This window comes from Chiroxiphia lanceolata, chromosome 3 (genome assembly GCF_009829145.1).
Source record: "Chiroxiphia lanceolata isolate bChiLan1 chromosome 3, bChiLan1.pri, whole genome shotgun sequence".
NCBI classification, from domain to species: domain Eukaryota; kingdom Metazoa; phylum Chordata; class Aves; order Passeriformes; family Pipridae; genus Chiroxiphia; species Chiroxiphia lanceolata.
Window position 1 is genome coordinate 90,100,192 of NC_045639.1, and position 27,800 is coordinate 90,127,991.

Here is a 27,800-nt window from a genome sequence, read left to right on the forward strand (position 1 = left end):
GCAGTTGCCAATAATTCATTTGAAAAATAAGCCTATTTACAAAAGCTGAAAAATAAAGACATTTACCCTCACAGGAAAGCCAAACTGTATCTTCATGCGTGTAAAACATTGCAACATAATGAATAATTAATTTTATTTATGAGTTCTTATGTTCTAAACCAGGCTAGGAAATAGAGCTTGCAAATACATATGTTAAAGAATTTGCCCTAACACAGAATTTATTTTTTTTTAAATTCAGCTATTAATATTACTCAACCAAGTTTCAGTGGCACAGATGTCTTTGGCTATACCTCATTCCTAGCTTATTCTACGATCCCAAATATTACCTTCTACTATGAATTTCGCTTGAAATTTCAGTTGGCAAACCATGACTCAGCTTTACAAGATAACCTGATTTTTTTCACTGGACAGAAGGGCCAAGGTAAGCTTTATTTGTATTACCTATCCTTATACATTTTCAAATACTCATTAAACAAGTAGGATAAAAATATATACAGGTTTTTTCTTGATTCTTTTTAGAATATAATTTCATTGGGGGATAATAATCTCTTCAATACTTTATTGTTTTGTAAAGACACAGTAATTCAATCATGTTGTATAAATGTTTCTTTTCATTATGAAGAAATATAACTGCTTCCAGTAATTAAAGTTAACAGTTAATTTGACACTTGAGGTAGCATATTTCTGAACAGAAGAAATGAAAAACAAAGTTCTCTCTTGTCAGTTGTACACATAAATTTCATTATTGGTCACATATATTTGGTAAGCAATTTTGAGATGCTGCCTCAAATGTTCTTCCACTGATACTTACTTGATTGGAAAATCAATCTGCCCATCCAACATGCCACAGTCATCCTGCCGTGTGTCTCAAACGACCTGCCACAGGGGCAGCCATGAATTGCTGCTGTTGTCATAGTGGTTCAACTTCCAAGACACACAGGACTCAACACTGAAACCCAACCTTGTGGCAGCTAGCTTTGGACTCTGTGTTACTTATGTCAAACAAGAGATTCTAACCCCTGAGATGACTCAATGCAAGGTAACCCAAGATAGCTATGACTAAGTCGTGCTAGAGTCTGTATAGCAAAGCATTCAACTTGATCTGATTAACACAGCTGAGAAGCAGGTTATATAAATCTACTTACAGCATTTGTACTAAGATTTTAGCAATACTTAAGGTATCTCTTCACAGCACCACTCTGTGGCAGGCTGCATGGCATTAGAATTGCAATGGGCTAAAATAGAAATACTACTTGTGTTCTGTCCATCTTAGCATTACTCCGCAAAGAAGCTATAATATGGATGAAAGTTGAAAAATATCTAATGAAAATTTAATGCAGATGTAAAGTAGAGTAGAGACTACTTTATTCTTCATAGATCATAAGAAGCAAGTAATTTATTTTTATCTTGTTTCTGCAATTGGAATGTGACCTAACATTTGGGTTTGGAATTGTCTGTTGGATTGTTGAAGTCTAGGAGGGAGTTTTGGTGGTGTGTCTTTACGTCTAAACCCAACACAGTGATGGAAAGTGATTTAGGTACATAAATATAAGTCTCTACTACAATAGTAGATGCTTTACCATATCTAAAACATCACATGAGTTTGGCAGATATGGTCCACGAGTTACAGAAACCCAATGCTTATGCTGAAGAGTATCAGAAAATTAATACTTCAGGAGGATGAAAGAGGGGAGAATTTATTATTATTAGCAATCTTAAGATACCGAGCTCCCCAAATGCATCATTAAAAATCAATTTGTGGGAGGCATGATGCAGTAACACATATGTCTAAAAAAAACAACTGCAGTACATCACATCAGAAGGATACAGAGTATTCTCCATTGCTATGTTAGTACATTTTACATTTTCTCAGATCTTGCTTTCTGTTAAATTTCATTGCTTAAGTTCCTGCACCCTCTGGGGCTTCTTCCCCTTTTTCCCTGTGGTAGGCTTCCAAGAATCAGACTGTTAGTTTATTGCTATGCAAACTAAAACTCGTTAGCTTAGAACAGCTCAGCAGTTTACTCATCTGTGATATAATTCAGTCTGCTACTTTTCATTTGCAAATATTCTGTCAAATTTAGCTAGTGCAGCTCAGCCAATCAACCGTACTTCAGTGTGCCATGACACCCTGGTACAGAACATTTACTTAATTTATCAGGTTGATTACCCAAATTAGCCTAACTTAAATACGTACTAAACCACTGTGAGTGTATTTAAACTCAAAACTTAGCTCTGCCTCTGTCTGTGTGAATCAGATTTTGCTAAGTTTTCTTCCAAACTTCAGCAAAACATGGTCAGACATGTAATCCTGTACTATAAAACTGTACTATATTCATGCTATTTTAACTACATCTAGGTCGAACGCTCCATATGCCACATTTTATCCCTGAGAGAGTCACCACTCACTCCCAGGCAGCTTTTCCTTTCACTTATCGGTGTGGACAGAGGAAATATTGTCTTTCTTTTTTGAGTAGCAGAGTAGAAATGGTGTGTAGAGTTGAAGTTACCTAAAATATTTCCATCTAGTCTTTCAGAAAACAGTGTTCAGAAGCCAGTGTCCCCATCACTAAATTTTTATAAGAATAGTACACAGCTCTGATGTAATGCAAACACAAAGGAATCTTTAGAACATTCTTTTCAACAACAAGAATGAACTATCACATTCAGATATGTTTCAGCAACCTTGGGAGTGATTGTGGAGTGTAGGTCTTGCAATAGTATTTAGCTGACCTGAGTTTTAAAAAAGAATCTTACCAGCGTCATTTTTATTAATGAGAATTACTAGCATTCCAGGCTTATTATGCAGTTGTCAGGCAGAAATCTGGCTTTTTGTTGCCTTGTATATAGTTTGTGTGAGTGTGTGAACATTGTAGTATGGTAATAATGCATTTCTGCATCCCCTTGTCAAATGATGGATGGGCAGCAGCCCACCTGCCGAGGGCAACACTTAGCAAAGAGAAAACAGTGAGGTACCTGGTAAAATGCTGTTGGTAAATTGCTGTTTTCTCCTTAGTTTAAATGGCTGGGGAGACTGAGCACCCTACATTTTAATTACGGGAAAGCAGTTTCTTACCAAGTGAACTTCACTTACTTCACCAAGAGCAGATGTAGTTGTTCTAACAATTTCCTGAGTACCAAGCAATAACACTCTCACCAGGAGGAATGTGAGGGGTTTTGTAGCCTATGATCTTGCTATAAGGAGATATTTTTAATATTTCATTTACATTTTCCCCTTTCTCCATTTCATCCCATTTCTTGTAGTTAGCATTCTCTTGCTGCACCCTACCTGATTCCCCTCCACTGTTGTCTCTGCCCAAACCACGGGCATCGATGTCATGGCTAACCTCCTGTGAGTTACTATCAAATTCTGTTCCAATACATAGTTAGAGTTAAAAACTGTTTAATTTATGCAGACTCTTAGCATTATATTGTTCTGTCCCAACTCTGGCAGTATTCAAGGCCAGGTTGGATAAGGCCTTGAACAACTTGATCTAGTGGAAGGTGTCACTGCCCATGACAGGGGGGAATGGGACTAGATGATCTTCTAGGTTCCTTCTGACAACTTAGCAGGGTATGATTCTATGACTATCTTCACCACATCATTTTTGTAGAGTCCTGACACTGTTGCATTTCTTTGATTTCCAAAAAAGCATTTTAAAAATTCAGAGAGCATTTTAAATAATGATTTGTCTTTACTGTGCTTCCTCTAGTTTTGCAGGTCAAATCATGTAAGTACTTGTAGACATTGCTGAAAATAGAAACTTTAGTAATGATTTTTTTTAAAAGAATTGTTATTTTCAGTTTGGAAATCCTTCACTGGTAACACACCAGTGGAACTGAAAGTAATGGAATTTCATTCAGTCATGAACAAACCATTGTAATAAAAAACGAATCGTTTGTGTTCTATATAACTGAGTGTAACTGCCCACTTTCTACAGAGGCAGTGTATTCACAGTCCTTGAGATAAGATTTTCTTTTTCAATATATTCCTGTTGCATCAAAATGCTGTATAGAAAAAACAAACTTCTGTATAGAAAAAGCACTCCCTGCCCCCCACATTGCTAATGCAGCATGTTCATTTATAGAATATGAGATAAAGGGAATATGGCAGTTCTGGCTGTGAAACAGCAGTATGCAGAACTTCAGTGGGAGGACAATATAGGTATCATTGTTTCTTGAGGAAAAGCCTGTTTTATCTTTTGCAAACGAAGCAAATTTCCCATGCATTTGAGGCAGAGGCATCAAGACACATTTGAAATGAGGGTCACCATATGATTCTGGAAGAACAAATAGGAAGAGACCTTCCCAGAAACAAATACAAAATGAGATAGCCTTATGAAAACAGAAGAAAATATCAAATAAAGTACAGTGTGCAGGCATGAAATTGAGCACTGAATTGCTCAAATTCACATGAGACTTCTAAAAACAAATGGATGGCTTTGAATTTCAATTCAGGACATTCTAATGCAAGAGTGAGAACATTCTTCGCCTTCACCATTTTTTTTATCCCAGTTCTTTTACTGTACAAAGTGTATATGTAAAAGGGTGGGATTACTAAGAAGAAACAAGTTGATCATCTAAACAATGATGATTCCATTCTTGCCTGCATGAGAAATTGAATTCTCTTCAAAGATGCCAGTGTAAAAACGTGTTTACTTGGACAAAAAGGAAGAGGTCCAAGACTTGAATTCTTACTCATAGGCTTTAAGTCAGACTTAAAATCCTTCAAATGAGATTTTATAGTATGGTGACTGAAAAACACAAACTGCAATTATATTTATATATCATATAAATACAAAGAAATTAAATTATTTATTTCAAATTTGGGAATTAATGGGTTCTAATCCGAAAGTTAGAAAGGCTTTAGAGAATTAAAGCATATGGCTGTTCTGACCAGAGAAATACCAGTAATGAACAACCTAGAGCCACCCTAATCTGGGGCAGGTACAACAAAGTCTCCAGGTGCTATTGAGTCAAGGGCAACAGATGGAGCTTGATAGAAGTTGCTAGAGCTTCTTCAGGCACATGTCTCTGCTACTCCCCTTGCCTCACAGCAGCAGGTGTCCGCAAGTTTTTAAGCTGTTAAAGTACCTAACGTGAAAGCTGGAAGCATACTGGAATAGGATTAAGTCAAGGCCTGTTCTCACATGCAACTTGAAATTTCAATTTATTTTTTTTTATGTTTTGGAAAAAGTTGAAAATTTATTCATGTTCCATGGGGAGGGAACAGCAATGACTTCTAAACCCACCACGGTCAACAGGTTTTGTGAATGTCACTAACTTAACTGCAGTGTGAAAAAGATCTTCCTTTAAAAAGCCTATAGATATTTAAAATCTCTGCAGTTTCTATTTTAAATCCACAAAAATACTGGAAATAGTATTACAAGTTAGGCAGAGATTATTAGAAATACTTAAGAAGCTTAAAACCTTCCTGGTTAAAATTTTCTAAACTGCTACCTTTTCAGTGGATTTGGAGAATATTTTATGTACTGGTATTCACTAAATCCTGGAATAAGTAGTTATTATTTTTTTGTGCTTTCAGGTCTGAATGGAGATGATTTCTTGGAATTAGGCCTCCGTAATGGGAGAGTGGTATATAGCTACAATCTAGGTTCTGGCACAGCAACAATCATCAGCAAGGCACTTGATCTGACACTCCATATTCATGTCATTCATCTTGGCAGAAATCTCCAAAAAGGCTGGCTGAAGGTAAAAAAGTAATTCCTTTAGAAGGAAAGTGTTTTCTGTATTTTTTCACATTTCATATGGAAAGATTAAAAATTATTTATGCGTGTCTCTGTAAAGCTGGGAGGACTGTCTTCATTAGGAGTTCCTAAATAAGGCAAATTCCTTTGTTGTAACAAATATAAATATCTCATTGAAAGGTGGATGATCAGAAGAATAAAACTGTCACTTCTCCTGGAAGGCTGGTTGGACTCAATGTCTTCAGTCAGTTTTATTTAGGAGGTTACCGTGAGTATACTCCAGAACTCCTACCAAAGGGACCCAGATTTAAGAATGGCTTTCAAGGTAAAGATTACACCATTTTCAATTTCTTTCAAAATATGCATTAGCTTGTTTCAGTTGCCAATGAAAGAAAGGTATAAAATCTCTGTCTTATCAGGAAACAAATTGGGTTTGTTGAATTTCCTTGGCTGAAATTCCTGTGGCTTTTTCATTATTTCATCATGATAGCCTAAGAAATATGATGCAAAAACAGACTTTACTAAATATTTTTAATACTTTCTGTTTCTGCTAAAAATGGAAGTTCTCCATTATATAAACTCTTCTTATGTGTCCCCATTCTACAACATCTCTTCAAAAGGACTTTGTTTCCCTGAGGTAGTTTAGATTCTTCTCCCACTGTGACTAGCAGTGCTAGTTTGGGTAATAGCTTTCATGCTGTAACCTTCTTTCTGATAGGACATCATGAAATCTGATTTTTTTTCCAAACATTATGGTCTAGGTCTCCAGACAGGACCTAAGTAATTCCTCTTGGGAATATTTATCTAGCAGATGCTAATTTCTGCCTCAAAACTAATATTTGAAGCTTTGTATAAATCTGAATTCAACTCCTACCAGATCAGCAATGAAGCAAAGGATTTGTTTGTGACACTTTATTTGCATTTCTTATTCCCTTAGAAACAATGTGCTTGATATTTGTGAGGTAAACTTGGATTTATTTTAAGGACTAGAAAGCCTTTCAAACGAAAAGAAAACATTTTGCAATAGTAAAACAAAGTCTGAGTTCTCAGTTATAAAACTGGGGGCACATTATCAAAGACAAGCATAGCAATAAAATTCACTTTCATATGCTACTACACCCTATCTGCACTAAGACCATGTAATTACCTGTTTTCCAGCCATCACCTTACTTCTTTTTCTTACATAGAAATTTCCTCAAAATCAATTTCATATCCTATGGTCAAGTGTTCACTCAGAAAGTCATATTAACTAATATCTCAGCTGTCTCTGTCTTTTCAGGAGGTATGGATTGTATAGTTATACTTATCCTAGCCTCTTAACAGCTTGCAAATTGGCATTTCATAAAACCTAATGTTTGTGCAAGTATTTTAGTTGGGTCAATATTTGTGAAGCGCTTCTGGCTTTACTTATGGACATGTTAATGTTAGGGGTGACCAACAGGGATCTCTGGTTCTTCACTTTAGCCATAAACCTTTTGAAACTTGCAACTGTATTTTAATGGCTGAATTTCTACAAATGCAGTATGAATAATCTTTCAAAACAAAAAAAAAATCAAAGTTCATGTACTGTTACCGTACTAGTTATTGATTTTTCTTACTCTTTAAAAAGAAGCATTTAGTACAAAATTTTGTCAATCGTGTAGCACATAAACAATTTACTCTTTGACCCTGACATTCAGAATAGTAAGTCCATTATACTTTCTAATTCATTCCATTCTCCAGTTCCCAGCAGCAGCTTGTCTCTGTTCTCCAGGGCATACTGATTTTCAAGGAATCTGCACTTCTCTATGACCAATATCCTATGATATTTTCTTATGCAGTCAGTATCTCATTCATTCTTCTAGCTCAGAATCTCCCCAGTTTCACCTCTCAGGATCCTCAGGATCAGAAATAAACCTCCTTAGCTCTTCTCCAGAGTGGGAACTGCAATACCAACAACATAAAAGAAAATTCTGAACTATTTTACTTCAGTCAATTTGCAGCTGTAGGGAACTCACAGAAGAACTCTGGAAGTGACAGTCAAGATAAATTTATCTAGCACACAGTTGATTAAACCACTCAGACTTTTGGAAACTGCTGTTGGCTGCTTTTAAAGACATGATTTATTAAAACCATTTTGCTTCTAATACCAGAGTGTACCTCTCCTTTTGTAAGCAATCACTATTGGATGAAGAAACATTGAGGCCAGCCTTACTGCTGCAGACTAAATGTCCCCAGTGCAATAATTCAGAATTTTTACTCTGTACAGATACTGTTTCAGACCATTTCCTCCCTTACTTGTATGCCTTTAGTAGTTTTTCAAGTAATTTCCATGGAGTAGGAGGAAACTGAAAATGTCTGTAATAAGCTGTAATTTAATAATCAAAAGCTGGGGAATTTTAAATTTAGAAAATTTGGAGATCAGCACCTATAGACTCTTTTGAACGGCTTATTAACATTTGATGGTACCATAAGCAATTTACAAAACTTCTTTCAGCCCCTGAGAGAAGCTGAAGAAACTAGTAAAGGTAGAGCTCAGATGAAGGAGCCAAGTTCGTGTGGAGTTTGAGGCTCTCTGTGCTTCATCTGAATTTGAGGCTCCTCATGGGTTTATAAGAGCCTGTAAATGGGATGGTAGGATGGTTTACTTAAATGCTTGGCTCTTTTTCGTTTCCTATAACAGTGTAATTAAGGGACCTTGGAGAGTTTTCTGAGCTGTGTAGCAGAGCACACTGCAGCTGCTCTAAAAAGTCAAATGTGGGTTTTAGGTAGTTGCAAATCTTGCGGCCAAAGAGACTCAGCCTGCTGATTATGAACAATCTGAAGTGGGAGTATAAAACCAACCACATTGTGTTCAAAGGTCTGCACAACTCAACCCAATGACTCACACAAAGTGAGACAGATAAGTATTTGAAAAAAGCTGGAAGTTACAGCTGAATTTCCAAACCTCCCATCTCTGAGAGAGGTATAAAGAAATCTGGTGTCAGGAAGAGTTCTGATGTTTCATGCTCTGTGCTACCATGACAACAGGATGTAGTCTCCAGCCATGGATGTAACTGATGGAGAGCCAAGGCTTGCATATAGAAATAAGTGAGGAGCAAAGAGAGGAGCAACTGGTTGTTCCCGTGGTCCTGTTCGTAAGTAGGATGAAGTATAGCTATGGAAGTAATCTGTTCTTTGACAGCAAATACTGTTAAATGGAGGAGTAAATAGGCAAAAGAAGCTGTTACCATAAAGCTGAACTGTTGAAGAACCTCTTTCATGCTGACTGAGCCACTTCTTCATATTTTGCAAAAGAAGTAAATAAAATTCCAGGTGCTGCAGTACTTTTATTTAAGAGAAAGTAAACCCAAAGCACAGTTGAGTTCCATATAGATACAAATGTAGCCTTTTAGTCAAAGTTTAAGTTCATGATAAACTAGAATATATTGCAAACCTGCCAGAGTAAAGACTACTTATCTTTTTGTTCCTGCATTGCAGATGTCATAGAAGGAAAGTGAGTTCTGAACTAGCTTTTAGTCAGTCTTATGTCTTCCATCACAGTTTGGTATGATGCACAGAGGCCCTTTGGGTGTTTCAGTCACAGCTCAGAGCAGTCCTGAGAGTCACTGTGGGGGCCATCTTCTCTTTTAGACAAACACCCCACTCACAACCAATCAAGAAAAACGGGGGGAAAACAAAGCATTTTAGGATAGGTACAATTTTAGACATCTGTAAATTCAGTATGGTGTTCAGATAGAAAAGATTTTATCCATGTATCTATTTCTGTCAGTTCTCTTACTGCATTTTTAGTACATATTCTTGAAAATGCTTGCTTTGTGCATTTTTTTGTCAAGTTAGTGTCAAGTGTTTACAAGCAGTAAGGGAAACTAGTGAGAAATTTTAGAAAAAATTCTTTGAACTATAAAGATATATCAGAAAAAAAAAAAAGTAAAGTTGAGTAATGAATTCATATTTCTTATGATAATCTCTGAAGTTTCCTTAATCCATTCCTGGTGGCTCTTTAGTGGTTTGTGAGCTCTGCTTGACTGGGCTGAAAGCTATAAAATAAATTGAAAATAAAAAAAGTCATTGACAGGAAGCTCCAAGTGTGGTCTAAGGAGTCCGAAGACAAAAGATTACAAACAAAAAGGTAGTGTATAATCTCTGAGTGCACTGTCTTGATGTCTGTTTTCAGTTTAATTGCATAAAACTCTGATCTTCAGAATCTCACTAAGTTTATCTCACAAACTCAGAAGCTTCTTTTGAGTTCCTCTCACAAACTTGGCTCTGTCAGAAAACCTCTCCATTATTCAGAATAGTTGGCAGCCTCTCATTAAAAGGGGCCCAGAACTAGCAGAGTAAAGGGAATTCAGGTCAGAGACAAGGTCAGCTGATCCCTCTGCAGAAGGTTGTATAGTGTGTGCTACAACAGGCTCAAATTTCTGCTCTGACTCCTTCATATGCATCCCCATGACTAAGAATCAGAAAAAAATAGGGAAATTAAATAAAAGTTTCTGTTGAACTTACAAAGCTGGGCCAAAATACTCTTGTACCTACTACTTGCTTTGTTCCAGTGCTCAAGAACTGTTTCCAACCTAGATGGCACAGTTAAACTGTGGTTGGTACAGTTAAATTAGTCATCAACACAAATGCCAGTTTATTTTCCATGATGATCTTAGCAGTCCTTGGGGACTCACTGTGCTTTCCATTGTTTACACAGAGCTCTGGGCTGCTTTTTCTTAGCACTTCAGTAAGACTCAGGAGAACAGAACATGCTTTATCTACTGCTCATAAACAGATGAAACATTAGTTAGGATTTACCAAGCATAAGGTGGCCTAAAAATCAACCCTGTAAACAGGAAAGAACAATAATACAAAGATTGAAAATAATCATCAAATTAAGCTATTTTTATATTGTTTATTATGAGTTTCTGAATAACCAGTTATATGTCAATAAAGACAGAACTACAAAATCTGTGTAATATGGAAAAGCCTGTATAAGAAAGTTATTTTTAATAACATTGTTCTAACTGTGGTTAAATTAGTGATCTTGCTATAGATATTACTTATACAAAGTATATGACTATAAAAAATCCTATTGGATATTCATTGGGTCTTTCAGGTGCAAGTCTTTTTTTATGTGATTTCAGTGAATCATACAAAAACTCACATTAAGTGATGTTTTAAAAAACAGTGTAACAGTTACTTGCAATCTCCATATCATGTCCTGTCCCTGATTTTAATATTAAGCAGAGAGCCTCCAGCATGCACTGCTGAATAGCTACTATTCTCAAGATTTCAGACACTGTGGGAATTCATTATATCTCAGCTAAATTGTATAAATCAGATTTAGAAAGGTATGAACATTTCCAAATACATTACTGTACTAGTTTAACTAAAGTGGTTTAAAACCTGATTTTTAGTTTTTGTATATATATTTACGTATATATCTGGGTAGCATCTCTAAAGTGCTTAGGGCTACCTTTAAATGTGACTTTACATCACTTGGATGCTTGTGTATATTTTGAAAAGTTACTTAGGATTTGATCCAAAAAGATATACTATATGGCATCAGCTTCAGTTTTGCAGGATATAAATTAGCACATGGATCCATAAATATGATTCAGAAATACTGATGAATTAAGTTAGGCTAACTATTCTGTGACACCACTAGGAGAGCAGACTCTCCACTGTCCTGTTGTTTTGTTTGGTTTAACTTCCTATGTCTGTTTTAAACTTCATTGATTTCTTTCTTTTTTTAAGGTTGCATTTTTGATGTTCAAATTCGTACAAGCATCAATCAAGGGTTTAAATCACCAGGCACTCCAGAAGGACACCCCAATTCTGGTCGCAATGTTGGACAATGTAAAGATTCCCCATGCAGTTTAATAAAATGCAGAAATGGTGGGAAGTGCATAGAAAAGGGCTCTACTGTTTAGTAAGTACATATATATATATATTAGAGTACAGCATAGACTGATCTCTAGACTAATAACTATGGTAATTTAGTGTGTTGATAATAGAAGGACACTAATAGAAAGGGAGAGAAAGAAAGAGAAAGAGAGAGAGAAAAAAAGAAAGAGAAAGAGAAAGAGAGAAACAAAGAGAAAGAGAGAAAAAGAGATGGACTGGTTCTGCTCTACTGAAGTGACCGGTATCCAGACTTACTATGAAATGCATGGGTAGAACTAGGTGTGACAGTTTTTTAAAACAAATGAGCAGTCAAGGTAGCAGAGAAGAAATAGTGAAGAGGAGAGCTTGACTGTCCTAATGTTTGAATGTGGTTGATGAGGCAAAAATAGGTGACTTCTGTTCCCTGGAAATCAGTATTTTCACATAAGAACCCCTTTTCTGGAGTAGACCACTGACTGCCTGACATCAGAAATTTCTGAGACAATTTAAACCTGTAGGAGCTTCAAACATTGTTTGAACTACATCAGTTCATCAGACAAGCTGTTCACATGGTTGATCTATGGAATAATACGTGATAGCAATGACAGCTTGCCCAGAAGACAAGTCTGTGGTCTTTCCTGCCTTGTCACTAAATGTAGACGGATCTAAGTGCCCAAGGTGTAAGGCATGGTAAAGAACGAAGTACATTTGCAGTTCCAAATTGTTGTGTGTCAACACAACAATTGTAATAAATTGTTCCATTGTAATAAATCTTGTTTTCAAACACTTTGTAACGCAGGTGTAAAACCTTTGCTGACGAGCAATTTTTTATTTTAAAAGTATCTGCCAAGATTAATTATACTTGCTTCCCTTCCTGTGCTTTCACATGTGTTCATTTATTTACACACATTTGCAACATCTTTTTAGAAAGAGAAAAGTGCTGATTTAAAACTTCTGAAGGCACTGACTGAAAACGCTGTAGACAACAAGATAGACGAGGATGAAAAAACAGGCTTCACACTGTGGAGCCTCTGTGCATGATGCTTCTTAAAACAACAAAGACCTGTCCTTCTGTGTGCTACGAAAAAAAGTTTGCATACCTGTCAAGCTAAAAATAATCTACTTGACTCTGTATTGGAGAGAGAATTATATGGTAATTGGTTTTCCTGTCGTGACAAAAATCTTCACCTGTAAGAGAACCAGTACAAAACTAGTGCTTCTAAAGCTAGTAAGGCTGTACTGAAATTTGGAAAACTGACCCTGAAATTCAGCATGCAGTTCCCTCCCCATTCCCCTTATGAGCATATTTATATTCTCTTAAATACAGTAATGAAGGAAATGCTTTGAAAGATATAATTTGGGATTGCTTTCCAATTGCTGCACTGCAGTATGTCCCAACTGTTGCATTTTGCACGATCCTTCCACAGTTAAACCCTTACATTTACAGTCTTTGATTTTTCTAAAGAATAAGAAAGAATAATGGTCCTCTTTACACTTATGAGCATATTAGAGGAGATACGAAACTAAAATTTCAAGAGAAAAATAAGTATCATAAATATCAGCTGAAATATGACACTTCCATTCACCCACCTAAATCCTTGCTGCAGCAATTTACCCAGCCATGCTCAGACACCTTAATGTCTATAAGGGACACAGAACCACCAGCATCAGCATCTAGAGCACATTTGGGAAGCAGGTGGCAGGTTAGAGTGGCAGCTGGTGACATGAAAATATTGTAAGTTTGATATTATAGGCAGAGTTCTCTTTCATCATTGCAGTTTAATAATTTGCATTACAGATCAGTTTAGGGATTGTTCTAAAATTTGTGGGCATTGGGGGGTTGTAATTTGTCTTTTCTAGGTTTTTTTGTTTGTATTTAACTTGTGGTGACCTACTACTGAATTATATTTCTGTCTTCATATTTCAGACATCTAGGTCTTCACATACTATGTGTATGTGCACGCACATATCAGTAATGATCACCTTTTCCTCTCACAAAAAAAAAAGTGAAACTTTTCTAAAGAGGTGTGGATGTAGCTTACATATAATTTCTATCAATGCATAGTAGCTGTCAATACCATCTCATATTTTCTCAGAGGGAATTTCCTTCTCTTTTAAAATCATCAGTGTTCCTTTGAAGAGCAGAGTCCTTGAGGGAACTGGATTTGCATTCAAATATTTTTTTTCTCTTGAAATGAGATCTCTCCAGAGTGTTTTGTTGCTGTTTTGAGCTATTTTTATGTCCTGCTTTCACTACCCTGCCAGAAATTGTGCAGTGCTGCTAAGCTGTAGATTCAGTTACTATAGGGATAATGCTTTGATCTAAATAAAACTAGAAATACACAGCATTAAATTTTACACTCTGGTCAGCAACAGAGCACAATTGCTATGTTTTAATAAAATAAAGGGAAAATATTAGAATAATAAAATGAAGAATCTGTTGTTCAAGGGACAATAGTATTCCCCATTATTTTGTTTATGGCACAGAATCATATAAGATAGAAAACTATACACAAAAAGATTGTCTGTGATGTGTTATCATATCAACTGCATTATCAGCAATGGTTTGTTCATGAAGTAAGAGAAAAAGTGTCCCTTGTGTACACTTTGAGCAGAACATCAGACATAATGGAGAGGATTGAGTTTGCTAAATGTAAGCACGTAGTGTCACTTTAGATACCCCTGGGTAGACTGTTCAGAGATCAGCTACTGCTTCAGAAGAGCTTAGGACTTGCATAAGTCTTCTGTTGTATCTCCAAGCCTCATGTGGGTTTCTCAGTACTCTATAGCTTTAAAAGAGCATCAGCCACTCAGGTTTAGGAAGTTAAATCATACCTCTCTATGGCAGAGGTGCATCCCATAAAATGAGCTGCTGCAGTCTCATTATTAGGCTAGATTCAATTAGAACAAATTTTCAGCGCAAGGACAGAATCAATATTTAACACAAGGACATACTTTTATAGTTTGTAAGGGAAAAGACGTTTAGCTATTTAATTGTTGTGGTTTAGAACAATACAAGTGTCTATTTTGGGGAGTGAATTTGCTATCTAAAAATTCCATTCCATGGTTCTCTTTGTTTAAATACGGTTAATCCCCTTCCAATCTCAGTTTCTTCAGACTCCAGTTTTACCTTCTAATCTAAAGATGGACTGCTTTTTGTTAATGCTCTTACTTAGAGATCTACTCCCTTGCTCAGTATTTTTCACTTCCAATACAATACAAATTTAAGAACTGTGTCCAGAAACCTGCAGTAGTTTTGGTAGTCTGATGTGGTGGCCAGTATATGCTGATACAAATTCGAGATGTCCTGCAATATCTGAGATAACCACATCATGTTAAGAAATGTGTCATTTCTTCCTGGAACAGTGATTAGAGGGTACCCTAGGGAGTTTCAGATGGCACTAAATATCTATCTGATCTAAGCTGTTTTAACTAATTAGATAAATTAAGGAAGCCTCTGATCTCCATCGACTACATGCCCATTTTACGTATAGACTCCTAAATTCAGGTACCAGAATATGCAGAGTTGAACTTCTCCTCATTTGTTTGATTTGACACCACATTTGCATAACTATAGGAAGTTCTGTATTTGTTAGCATTGAGAATGATATTTTAAACATGATATTTTCTATATTTAATAAAAAAATAATTTTTGTTTAATTTAGGAAAGCACACTGGATTAAGCAAACTTTCCAATTCTTCACAAATCTTTTAGAATCTTTAGTTATTTCCCTATAAGGTTTGAGAAATGCTTCTGGTTTGACTAGGATTTTGTGTAGTAATATACAATATTTCTTACATAGTTTGTAACATAAGATTACTTTTCAATAATTTTTTAAATGTTGCCTGAATTTTTATATTAAAAAAAAATTATGTTTTGTTCCATAACCAACAGTGACATACACTTATTATGTACCTTCCTTATGTAGAAAGTGTGTTACTTGTTTGAGATCTGATTTTGGCTTTTGTAAGGGACTTTGAACTCAGAAAACCATTCTATGAATAGTGCATGACACTGTTAAGAATCTGGCAAGACAACAACAAGAAGAAGACATTAAATTAAACTATCCTTGAACTTCCTAAATACAAATATTTCAGAACTTGAAATGGTACCTGAAATTTCCAGAATTGAAAGAGAACTTCTGTTATATTTCTCTGGGATATGTGAATTTGAGAGTTCTTGCTTCCTGAACTGGCTGACTGCCATGTTCATGCTGTGAAGTACACCCTATTAAGTGTGTACTTCATAAGAGTCCTTTGAGGATTCAAGGTTATCCAGTTTGTTCTCGGACACACTATTAAAGTTGTATATGAAAGACTTTCTACACTTTTCCACCTAAAACCATGCTTTATTAAAAAATAAGAGATATTTTGGCAGTTGTTCTAGTGAAACTGGAGGATAGAAGAATTAATTTAATCCATGTTCTTCAAAAAGCTGAAAATATGGAAGTATTTGCAGCAACATTTAGCTCCTAAGACATATAAACTCAGAGTATCTCCAGCTGAGCTAAGCATATAAGATCCCATCACAATCAATGGGGGTCCAAACCTTTACAGTTGTCTAAATGTTGGCATTCTAATGGCACAGGTCCTGGGACACCTTTTCTGGTCTTCACAACATGTCCAGAAAAGCACAAATCTTCTGCAGTTCTTCTGTTTTATCTGCTAGCTTGACACATCTCTCAGATACACTGCGTATCAGATGGCAGATACAATTAGTCCCATGGCATTAAATGAATGTAGGACCTTATCATTAGTCATGCATGTGTTGTTTTGTAGGATGGATTGTGCTCCAGTTCCTGTGACTGTTTCAGCTGGAAACCCACTGATTAGCAAATGAGCTCAGGCAGCTACTTGAAGATCCCATTTCCTAAACTTGAGCATTCAGTGATGTCCATCAGAAACTTGTCTCCCTGATGTCAAACTGCTTCTCTCATATACCCATAGGAAGGCAACTGGGGGCACCTAATGTAATGTAAAATTAGCTGTTGATCTCAGAATGAATCTTGCCTCTTATGCCAAAGAAATACCAGGAGTGTCTGGATGATGCTCTACTTTTAGGTAGTTCTGCAAGGAGTAGGGAGTTGGACTCAAAAATCCTTATAAGTCCCTTCCAACTCGAGGTATTCTGTGATTCAAAATTAGTCTTTAAATCCCTGAGAGTCAAGGCATTAGTGATGTTGCAAGCTTATTAGGTTCTCCTGGTCTCGAAAAAGAATAAGCAACCATAACCAAGATATAAACTAGACCAGCATGGCAGGCCACATTATGGAAAGGATTTGACATGCTGCCTCTTCTCCTATCCCTCTGAGGATTAGGAAATTTTGGATCTAAACTTCTCAACACCAGTCAAACTTGCTTAGGACTGTTACATGGGTTTCGTTTGTTCACAGACCATTGCCACTGTAGGCCAGCAAACATGTTCAGCTCTGTGCAAATAATTTTCAACTCATATAAAAACTTTTGCTAGGTCATGAAACACAAGAATTAAAAGAAATTTAAACAGACATATGCATACTCGAGCAAGAGATAGGGGAAGAACCCTCATGTACGCTGCCCAACAGCAGTAGCTTCAGCTCCAAGCACCGTCTCACAGCCCAAGGAAGGGGCTGTTTGCACTCAGGAGTTAAATTACTTCCCCTTCTCGGTAGCTTTCATGCCTCAAAGCATAACATTTACAGCTGAGACAGAAAGCGTTCTGATGCTGATTTTGATGAATTGAGGTGCTTTTGCTTTTGCAGGGTCCTGTCCTCTTTTCCCCTTCATTCCAAATAGCTGTTTATCACTCTGAAAAGTTTGTTAGCTGGGTTTTGTTTACATGTTGTTGTCTGATCTGAAGGTTTGGTGAAACAGAATTTTCACAGGCTCCTCATTATCTTTTATCCAGAAGCAGTGAGGTGATTAATGGAGGAAATGTAGCTCAGTGAGTTCAAAGAAAAAGTCAAGACTTTGCACATAGAAAAAAACCCCAAACACTGGCTAAGAATCAATCAAAATATATGAGTTTTCATTCTTAGCCTTGAGAGAGAAACCTTCCAGAAAAAATCCATAAGTGCTTTTATTCAGGAAAACAATGTTTTTATCATAAAGTGTTACTAAATTCTAAAATACATATTTCATTTTAACTTTTTTGTAAGGAGGGCATTTTAAGTGCTAAGTGTATTCTGTATTTAAAAATTCCTATAAAATTCATACTGATTTTAAATTTAGATGTGTGATTTTTTTTGTTTGTTTGTTTGTTTCCCTGGCCTGGATGAAAGAAAGGCATAAAGAACAGCAGACAATAACAATTAAAATGATTCAGTCTGTTTAGAAAATTTGCTTATGGTGTAGATTTACAATCATAGATACATGAAATTCAGATTGCCACATCTTTCATGGCCAGATCCACTATCCTTTTTCCATCAAGTGCTTCAACAAACCTACCTCTATTGTGCCAGTTATAAGAATTTAGCAAATTAATAAGTGAAAGGCAGTTGCTGACAGATTCCTGTTAGTAGTTAAAATTTCAAACTGGTAGCATTTTCACTTATGCTAATATCTGGTTTTATTTTTGTGGTTGCTCTTTGCTGCTTACCTTGCCCCTTTGAATGTCCACTTTAACTCCTCCTAATTTATGAAGCCAAGGCCTTTTTCAGTTATTTGTAGAGCAAAACACACAACAAAAAAAAAAGGTACAACCCCCTTTTTTTAAACAGATGCTAATATTGTAACCTTAAGATTCAAAATAAAATGTTTCCTATTAAGAACATTTTTCTTTTATAATAAAATGAACATACAAAGAAGTTAAATGAGGAACTTTTCTGTTAACCAGTTTGGATCAGATTATGAAATACAGTTATCCAAACTTGAAAATCTTGATTAGATTGCTACTGGCATGTTGATTTCTTTTGATAAAAACATTGAATTCTTCCCTTTCACTTACCCTCCATAGCTGTGACTGCCTCACTGGATGGAAAGGTGCATTTTGCACAGAAATAGTGTCAGTATGTGAACCTGAGCATGATCCTCCACATCTGTGTAGGCAAGGTGGTACCTGTGTGCCACTGCCTAATGGCTACACATGTCACTGTCCTCTTGGAACAACTGGTACCTACTGTGAACAAGGTATGTCAAAAGGATAGTGCATTGTACAGTTATGGGATAATGCATAGATGTAAAATCACAGTATTTTGCAATATATCAATTAAATGTGACATAGAGATATAAAGTACAAAATAGATTTTATTTATAGAAAGTGAATTTAGAAGTAATTTAAAGCTATGAATTGTTAGATATTGTTTTCTTACTCTGCTCATTTTTAACACCATTTGTTCCTTCCATTTTTTTCAAATCATTCAACCACATTCACAGGCAGCATGGACATGATTTGTTAGATTCCAAGGGGACAGGAAGCATTACAGAGAAATATTATAGTGCTTAGCTCAATTGCCAAGCTCACCATAATGAAGTATGATGAGAAATACACTTGACAGCTCAGTACTACTGCAGAAGGGGGAAGCATCTGGGACCTTATCTAATTTCTACTGATGCTAATGGAGAGGTTCCTGGTTTTGTATTTCTTACCCTTATGTCTAGGAATCCTTTGTCTGTCTTCTTCTCTGAGAGATTACACAAATAAATATTCAACAATGTGGAAACACATGTGCTACAAGCTCAGGGACTTTTCCTGTGAGTGCTCAAAGTGTGCTTTGAGTGTAAGGAAATGCAGTACAGTCCACACCCTCTATTTCACAGCTCTTAGATTCATGTTAATATTGTACAAGCTTATGTTTTTCCTTTGAGAAGCTCTCTGCAGAACTTTTGGAGAACTCCAGTTACTATTAAATAGCCCCCTTTCCAAACTGCTTGTCAAGGTCCAGCCTCCCTTGTTGTGCCAGTTGCAAGCACAAAACTGAGAAGCTGAACTGCATCTGACCTGATTTGCAGTCCTCACACTATAGATGGATAGTTTTTAAATCTCATTACATTTTGAAATAAAAAGAATATAGCTTCTGGAAAGTCATTGTTAAATTCCTTATTCCTTGTAAGAACATGCTTGCTTTATTGCCTCTGCTGCAAAAGCTGTTCAAGGCTCTTCCTATGAACTTTTCAACTTTGAATTCTCATTTCAAGTGAGGTTTTCAAAAGTAATGCCATCGAGATTCAGGATACTGATCACCAGGACATGTGCTATACATAAAGCAGGTAATTAATCAGGTAAACTCTCCTGTGCTCTGGTTTCAGAATAGATTTCGATCTTCTTATGATGGGCACTATTATCAGTACAAATAGCTTATATCTGAGCAACAGAAAATTGTATTTCTTGTAAATTGTCTTCCTTTTAGTAATTCCTGCACCTGGTAAACACATTAGAGGGTTCCTCTGTTTTATTTAAAGGACTGTTTGTTTTTATGAATAGGGACTATGGATCCTGACCAAACTCTTTGCCCTGTATTTCACCTTACTCTGGTAGAATAATGAATTATCATGAGATTTTTCAAAGAGCAGTTTGCTCTTTTAGTGGGTGGCGAATTGCTAAAAAAACAGCTTCTTATCAAGATTGAATATCTTATCTCTAGATTAATGGTGGTTATTGGAGCCAAAAGAAAAAGAGACAGAGAGCAATGAACAGCCAAAGGGTCCAGGAGAAAACAAAGGGCAATTAAATGATGGAGACTAATGAATGTGCAAGAAGGAAGGAAAAAAGTATGAAAAAAAGAGAGAAGAGATTTATGAGGCAAAAAAAGAAGCAGAGTAGAATAACAAAGAGGGCTTCACCAAATAATAGCAACTGGTAAATACAATACAACAGTATGGATTGCACAGGAACAAGTCAGGTGAAGTGAGTAAATGGGGCTGTAGGGGTAGAACCACAATAACACAGAAGAGTACTCTGAACACAAATATTAAGGGCACTTAGGCACAAACTGGCAATAATCAAACAGTTATGTGCTTAGAAAACACTAGAAATGTTCTAGTTTCTTTATGAACTATGTACATGAGAAATGAGAGATGAAAGCATATGTACAGATGAAGATGAAACTGCTCTTAACTGTGATGTGTCCTGCTTAGAGCATCAACTCAAACCACCAAGGATGCAAAGACTGTCAGCACAGAGATACAGCACATTATGCTTAAACTTTAGATGTCTGAGCTGCCCTAACAAGTGTTCAGTAGTTAGAAAACTAAGTTAGGACAACACTAAACCCAGGGAGAGCAAGGTCAGTTAACACAGTTGTCATGACACGTATGGCCTGAAATTCACAGTGCTTGCTTGATCATCTCACAATGATCATTGTCAAAATGTAAATACTGAGCAATATTCTCAGGAGGTTGCAGTAAGATATTTGTTAAATCATGTATTTTAGAGGAATTAGAAGAATCAATCCAGTTGATGAAGAGAAGGTAGCAGTTTCAATTACTCTGCATTTCCTATAGGCTCTGCACAATCAACTAATTATTACTATTCAGCAAGTAGTGCACAGGTATTTTGTAGTCTAAAATGCTGAGAGCAAATATTTCATAGTATAGTTCAACTTGCCAAAGCAGGTGCCAGGACTTGCTCTTCCAGAAGAAAGATCAAGAGGTTTAGCAGGTAGGAAGATGCCTGTGAAATTTAAGACCAGCTTTGGAAAAGCAAGCATCCATAAGGAGCATTAGGAAAAATGGAGAGGGTTGTAAATTAGATCTGAATGGGTTCAAGAAACAAAGCCTTGTCAGGCAAGGCAGGATAATACACTTACTCAAGAATAATATAAAGCTCTACTTCTTGGGTGTACTATGTTGACCAAACCCACTAACACCCGTAAGACAAGATGCTTCTTTAAGAGTGTTGGGTTTCTAGAGTTAACATTGGTGTAAAGAAACAAAAAAAATTATTAATTTATACTTTCAGAAATAAAAGTGGTTGTAATGAAATGGGAAGGAAATGGAAGATTAATGCAGGATTCTTTAGTGTTAACATTGCCATTTGGACTCAAACCACTTTCACGTTGGTGGCACATGAAACAGCAAAGAATGCTGTTCCACTGGCTTGAAAAGGTCACAGCTATGACAGTAACACAGCAAAGACAGCCCAGTTCCTGACATAAATGACAACCAAACATTGGCAGGATCTGGCACAGTGTTATTTCTTAGTTAGCACTCCCATAACCACAAAGATTAGATGTATGGGGGAAGTAGTTTATTCTGAGTTTTTTTTAAAAGTAGTTATGTTTTCCACAACACCAAAATATGATGTTAATAAAATATTTTGTTCATTTTATTTGAAGTTTGCAACTGAAGTACCTGTATAAACTGTCTTCTGGTTAAGAAGTGAAGCCTCAGCCAGGAGCAGCACATAATTCAAGTATTTCATTAATACACAGTGTTCAAAAGCAATAAGAGGTTCCAGCTCCCAGTACTTTGTCTGAGGAGTCTCCTGCATGACTTTGCACACCACATTCCAGTTTATTCTTGTATTAATGAATATCTTTGTACTTAGATCTCTCAAAGGGCTTCTGAAGGGGAAGAAGTCTCTAAGGACCCAGTTGTTTAATTCTCCTGAAAGTATGTAGTAGACCTATTGACATCAGTGTGACTACTATGCTTAGAAACAGTGGCCAAGATAAATGTCAAGGATGATTCTTCCTGAGGGAGAAGAAACAGTCTAAAACCCTTTTGCTGCAGATAGTTTGATTTGCTGGACATTGCTATTATATATATGAATACAATATTTTTCTTATGTTTAGAAATTACTAAGAAATGCAAACTTCAAAAATACAGACATTATTCATAGTGCCTGTCTGCAATTATATTTTAATCTCTACTAAATTCTATTTTAGCAGCTTATTCCTATAAGAACAGCGTCCCTGTATGAGGCTGGTAATCCTGTCTCCAGCAGTAGAAAATAATGAAGTTTTAAAGAAAAAAAAAACACAGCAACTATGTACAACATCTCCCTGAAATACTCTTCTAGCATCCAAATATTTGTGGGTTATCTTTTTTTTTTTTTTAATTTATTTTTCTTGACACTTATTTTGATGGATTAAATCAACTCATCTTGGTATAAACAGTATCACTAAAGGTGGTGAAAAACTTGAACAAAAATAAATTTGAAGTCAATGAAGTCAATGAAGTTTCTCTGACATTAAGCATTGACATGTATTTACACATAAGATAGAATTTCTCTAGGTACTAAGCATCTTTATTTCCTAGATAATTTTGTAGAGAAATTAAGAAAACCTGCAATATCATATTAGTTAACTGAAGTTTTCATAGACCTCATAATGTTCTCAATTAAGGGGACAGCAATGTAATATTTGAAAGATTCTATAGATGGCACTATTGGAGAAGACTTGTCAGTGGTGAAAATAAACATGGTTTTCATGACAATATTTCTATACATTTTAAATTATTCAATAGTTTTCTTCAGCAGGATTAGTTTTGTGACACATACATTCATAAAAGCTATTAAAATAATTTTTCTTGACTTCAAGGCATGATAATAGAATGCCACTGCCTTTTTCACAATAAGTTAATAAATAGATTTCTTCAACTATATATTAGTCTCTGAATTCCATAGCTACAAATACTGCCTGTCAACATACAGCTCTTGAAGAACTGAAAGCAAATGTAAAGAGCTTTTCATTGTTCTGTCCTTGGTTTAGTGACATACTTGTCAAGCAGTAAAGCCATTTCCTTGATGAAAAAATGGCAAGCAACTTCCTTGGGTCACATTTATCAGCTCAAGTCAACTCTCTAGATATTATTCTGACATCAAATTCCATTATTCCGATACAAAAATACAGCTAAATTTTTGATAGTACCTGAAAAACTGACAGAAAGGGAAAAAAAAGTAATAACAAATCTGTAACTATTTAATCCATCTTCACAGTCATGATGAATGAATGAAAAATGGAAAACTGACTTTTGAAATAATTTTAGCTACAAATATCTTTTTCTTTCTACGTAGTCCAGAATGTTACTTGACATATTTTAACTGCTATTGTAAGACAGATTAATTCACAGTATGATTTAGCTCAAGACTTGACAATATACCTTATATACACACACTGAAGCACATATACATGTACGCATATGTTGGATTTATCTTACAGTGCAGTTAGATTTGCACAAACTATTTCATAGTTACTATTTGAAAACCTTTATTTTATTTAAAGGTCTACTGCAGACACTTATTAACTTGCTGTTTTGAGTGACAGTGATTATTTCCACTGTTATTTCTTCAAACTTTGAGGCAACATGAGCAAAGCTTTAAATAGTAGCTACAGCAGTCCTATCCTATAAGGATAAAATGTGCTGTTTGTTTTACCTAAAAAGCAATATAAGCTTTCAAGTTTGTTAGTAATAGTCCAGTAAACGTAATATTCATGATAGGCACAAGGAAACACACATTTGTAATATTTATCTGTATAATTTAAAAGGCCAAGTAGAATAAAATGAATTATCTACTTAAATACATCATATATAAACTCAAGAGAAGTCATGTATGACACAGTGAAGGAGTTGATAATACCCTCCACACCAGGTCAGCCACGTCATCATGGGATGTGATGTCCCAATAAAAATTGCATCATTTACTTACCATTCCCTCCAATCATCCAATTGAATAAGAAAAAGATACAGCCAGCTAACTAGCACTTAGCAAGATGACTCTGGAACTATTTAGACTTCCTCTATGACCATGACTGATTTGCTGTAAATATGCTTCTCGCCTTACTTTGTGAAGATGTTCATAGTTAGTTAGTTAGTTAGTTAGTTAGTTAATTAATGGTGGGAACTGGTTTTAAAGGCAAAGCATGTAGATTTAAGTGTCCATATGTGAGTTCAACACATAAGTTTCCATTATAAATGTCTAGTCAATAGAGTCAGTGAAGATATTTAGTTAATAAGAAACTTTTCTAAATGTAGATGCTTAAGGCTGTTTGAGATGCCCTGGCAAACTTATATCAAAAAAGCATCAAGACAGGATTCATAGATATGGCACAGGACCTGCTGGATGCTTGGGCTTTTCTGAAATGGCAAATACAAGGCAATAGAGGTTGTGAAAAGTAGGTACCTACATTTAGGAAATTGAATGGAGCCTTACAGGAGACTACTTCAGGAAAATGTTAATTTCTTTATAGATCTGTTACCTGTGTTGCACAGCGATGATACTCATTTGCCGGAGAACAGGACTTGGTTACATGGCAATACATCTCTTTCAGCTTGAAGCTGCCAACTGCTGCAGGTCCTGTGTTTGCTGCTATACCAGTCAGGCCCATGTGGATGGCCTGGATGCACTACAGCTTCTCAGTGGCAAGTGACAAACATGGTTAAGCAACTAAATCCTGTCTTACATCATAGTTCACCGCAATGGGTATTTTCCTGCCTATAAATGATATGTATAGACAGCTAAATGAAAGTGTCTTAATACCAAAACTAATCCCTCCAGTTTTATAGTAATCTATTTCCCTGACTTAACTATTCTCATAAACAGCACGCAGAATATCAGCTTTCTAATACTCCAGTCCTCCTCAAAGCACATTTACACTGTTGTCAAACCAAATCGAGTCCAAGATAGAAACTAGAGTAATTAAGTGTTAGACACTTGACTCTTTACAAATTGCTGTATCAGGCTGCACTGAGATACTCACATTCCTGCCCAATCCCCCAGTCTTTAGACAATCAGGGGCTTCCAGTGCCAAAATTGTCCCAAAGAGGGAATTTCAAATTGGGTGTTTCTTCTTGCAGGTTTCATTTTGAAAGCACCTTAGGAGCATTTCAGTAGCTGGAATAAGCTTATTAGCAAAGCTAGGTATGGATTAAATATTTGTAGATTTTTTTTGTGTCACATTTTCTAATTGCCTAGTGACTAAGCATTCACTTTCACTATCATGATGCAAATACCTGAACACTGCCATATCCTCAAAGAATCTTATAATCACTGAGTGATTGGGTAGGTAATGTTTTCTTTTTTCCCCTCTATCACCTAATCTCTTCCAGGAAATCTTTGTTTACTGAAATATTTATTGGACAGAAGAAACAGAAATTATCTATATCCTGTGTACAATATCCATATCCTCAGATGCAGGAGAATCAGGTTTAGATTTCTGGTCCAAACAATTTCCTAGTACTGAGGTTTCATGGCTGCTCCCACTACAATTTTTTGGCTTGGATGACTTACTGATGGGCATTAATGTCTTAATATGTGTTGTACTGAAAGACTGAGGTCTACTGTTTTGACTTTGGCTAGTAATAGCTATTTTAGGCTTTGGAAAACCAGAGATCTCTTTAGGGATTTAGCCATATGCTCATAGATATTAGTTCTTAGCTAATTAGGTCTCTAATTAGCTTACAGTAGAGACTACAACTCCACTGCAACAAAACCAAACAGAACTTCATTTATAAAATTGCAGGGTTTTGTTCCAGTATTGCTCAGAATAATGATTGCCTCAGTCTCTCCTCTTCAGGGACAGCAAAGATCACTAATGGCTGCTGGTCTGCCAAAATCAGATTTCATGAGTACATTGTTCTAATAGTTATATTTTAATTGTGTTAATAATTGATATTTTTGTTATCATGCATGTTAACATGTGCTTATTACTGCACTAAAAGTTGAACTATAATCTTTTTTCACTATACATGAATTAGTTTATAAGTTATGACAAGTTAGTACTTCAAAGATTAAATAAGTGATAATTCAACAGAAAAATACATTTCCATTTAGACAAGACAAAATTAATATTTTTCAGTTTTTCTAAATATTTATACAGCAAAAAACAATGCCCATGCAATATTAGTAATCTTTGAACTAACCTTAATCAAATTGTATTGCATTAAGATAAAGATTTTCATACAGACAGACTTGTCATTGTTTTCCAAACTGAAAAAAACAACTGGTGAAGCTACTCACTCTCTATCTCCAATCAAATTAAAGCATTAAAAATTTCTGACTGTGGAGTTTAAAGCTTTCAGTGTTTGCTAGCCCACAGAGATGGGGCTGGTCTCTGGTCTCAAAGACAGCTTTGCTGAGGAGCCCCAACAGGAGCTTCCTCCTGTATTGCTTCAGGAGCCGCTTTTAAATGTCCCTTGATCCCATCCGAACTACACTGCAGCAGTGTCAAGATCCACTTGATCCGGACCTGGACCTTGACTCACAGACTGATTTATTTGCAGGCTTGACCTTAGCACCTGCCTCATCACTGTGGAACTGATGGTTCACTTCTCCAAGCCCAGCTATCAGATTCAGGGACTTGAGAGGCTTAATCATGCTTTACCAAGTGAAAAATGAGCCAACATGGTTTTTTTCTCTGTCCTTTGTTATTAGGTCCACACTCCTTTGAGGGGTGACTCACATTTTCCTTCACCTTCTTGTTGGAAGCTGGAATATATTGCCCAGAGAGGTTGTGGAGTCTCCTTCACTGGAGTTATTCAAGAACTGTCTGGACTCAATCCTGTGCCATGTGCTCTAGCATGCCCCTGCTTAAGCAGGGAGGTTGGACCAGATGACCCATCATGGTTCCTTCCAACCTTACCCATTCTGTGCTTCTGTGATTCTGTGCAGCTTCATCAGATACTCATTTTCAGCTTAGAAAAGTGGGTCATCAATCAGATACAGAAGTATTTGCTTAAATGCCTGTTGTGCTTAAAATGCACCTCATGGTGGTGAGTGTTGCAGTGAGTACTGCAGTAGTTACAACAGCACAAGTCCTACAATTCAGCTTATAGGATTGGCAAAGGCATCCATTCACCTCATTTGCTTTAGCAAAGAGTTTCTGTGGAGAAAGCATATGTAAAACAGGGGCTGCCTTGTGCAGGTTGAGCTGAGCTTCTTATTTTCTTATCTTAGGTGAGAAAAAAAGTTTGCTGCCAGGAAGAAAAACAGTGAGGTACCTCAGCCTTTGACATGACATGCTATTTTTGCATATGCCTGCCATAAAAGCAAATTGAAAAGCTTAAATTGTCTTATTCTTCACCTTAAAACTTTGTCCCTCTATAGAAGCAATTTTGCAAAAACGAAATTTCATACTGCTCACCTATGTGCACTGTGGTAGAGTGAATGCATTCTGTTCTGAGATATGGATGCATATTTCCATGTACCTGTCAAGTCAGATTTTTTCTATGCACACAATTGGCACTTGCAGGATCTACAGATAATTTACAAGCAAATTTGAAGTCATTCTAGTACTTCCTATAGTTAGCCCTGCTGCATTGTGGCAAAATATGTTGCTTTCTGACACTTGTAAGATACATTTATTGGGAATAACCCCCCCA

General features: G+C 36.2%; 1 protein-coding gene across 1 annotated transcript in view; it reads left to right on the plus strand.

Annotated features, from left to right (window-relative positions):
• Positions 1–27,800, plus strand: part of EYS (eyes shut homolog) — an 852,398-nt gene that overhangs the window by 809,835 nt on the left and 14,763 nt on the right. Inside the window, exons 43-47 of the mRNA XM_032683211.1 lie at positions 239–421; positions 5,546–5,712; positions 5,889–6,033; positions 11,433–11,607; positions 18,496–18,668. Of these exons, the coding sequence (XP_032539102.1) occupies positions 239–421; positions 5,546–5,712; positions 5,889–6,033; positions 11,433–11,607; positions 18,496–18,668 (843 nt within the window). The remainder of the gene's footprint in view (positions 1–238; positions 422–5,545; positions 5,713–5,888; positions 6,034–11,432; positions 11,608–18,495; positions 18,669–27,800) is intronic.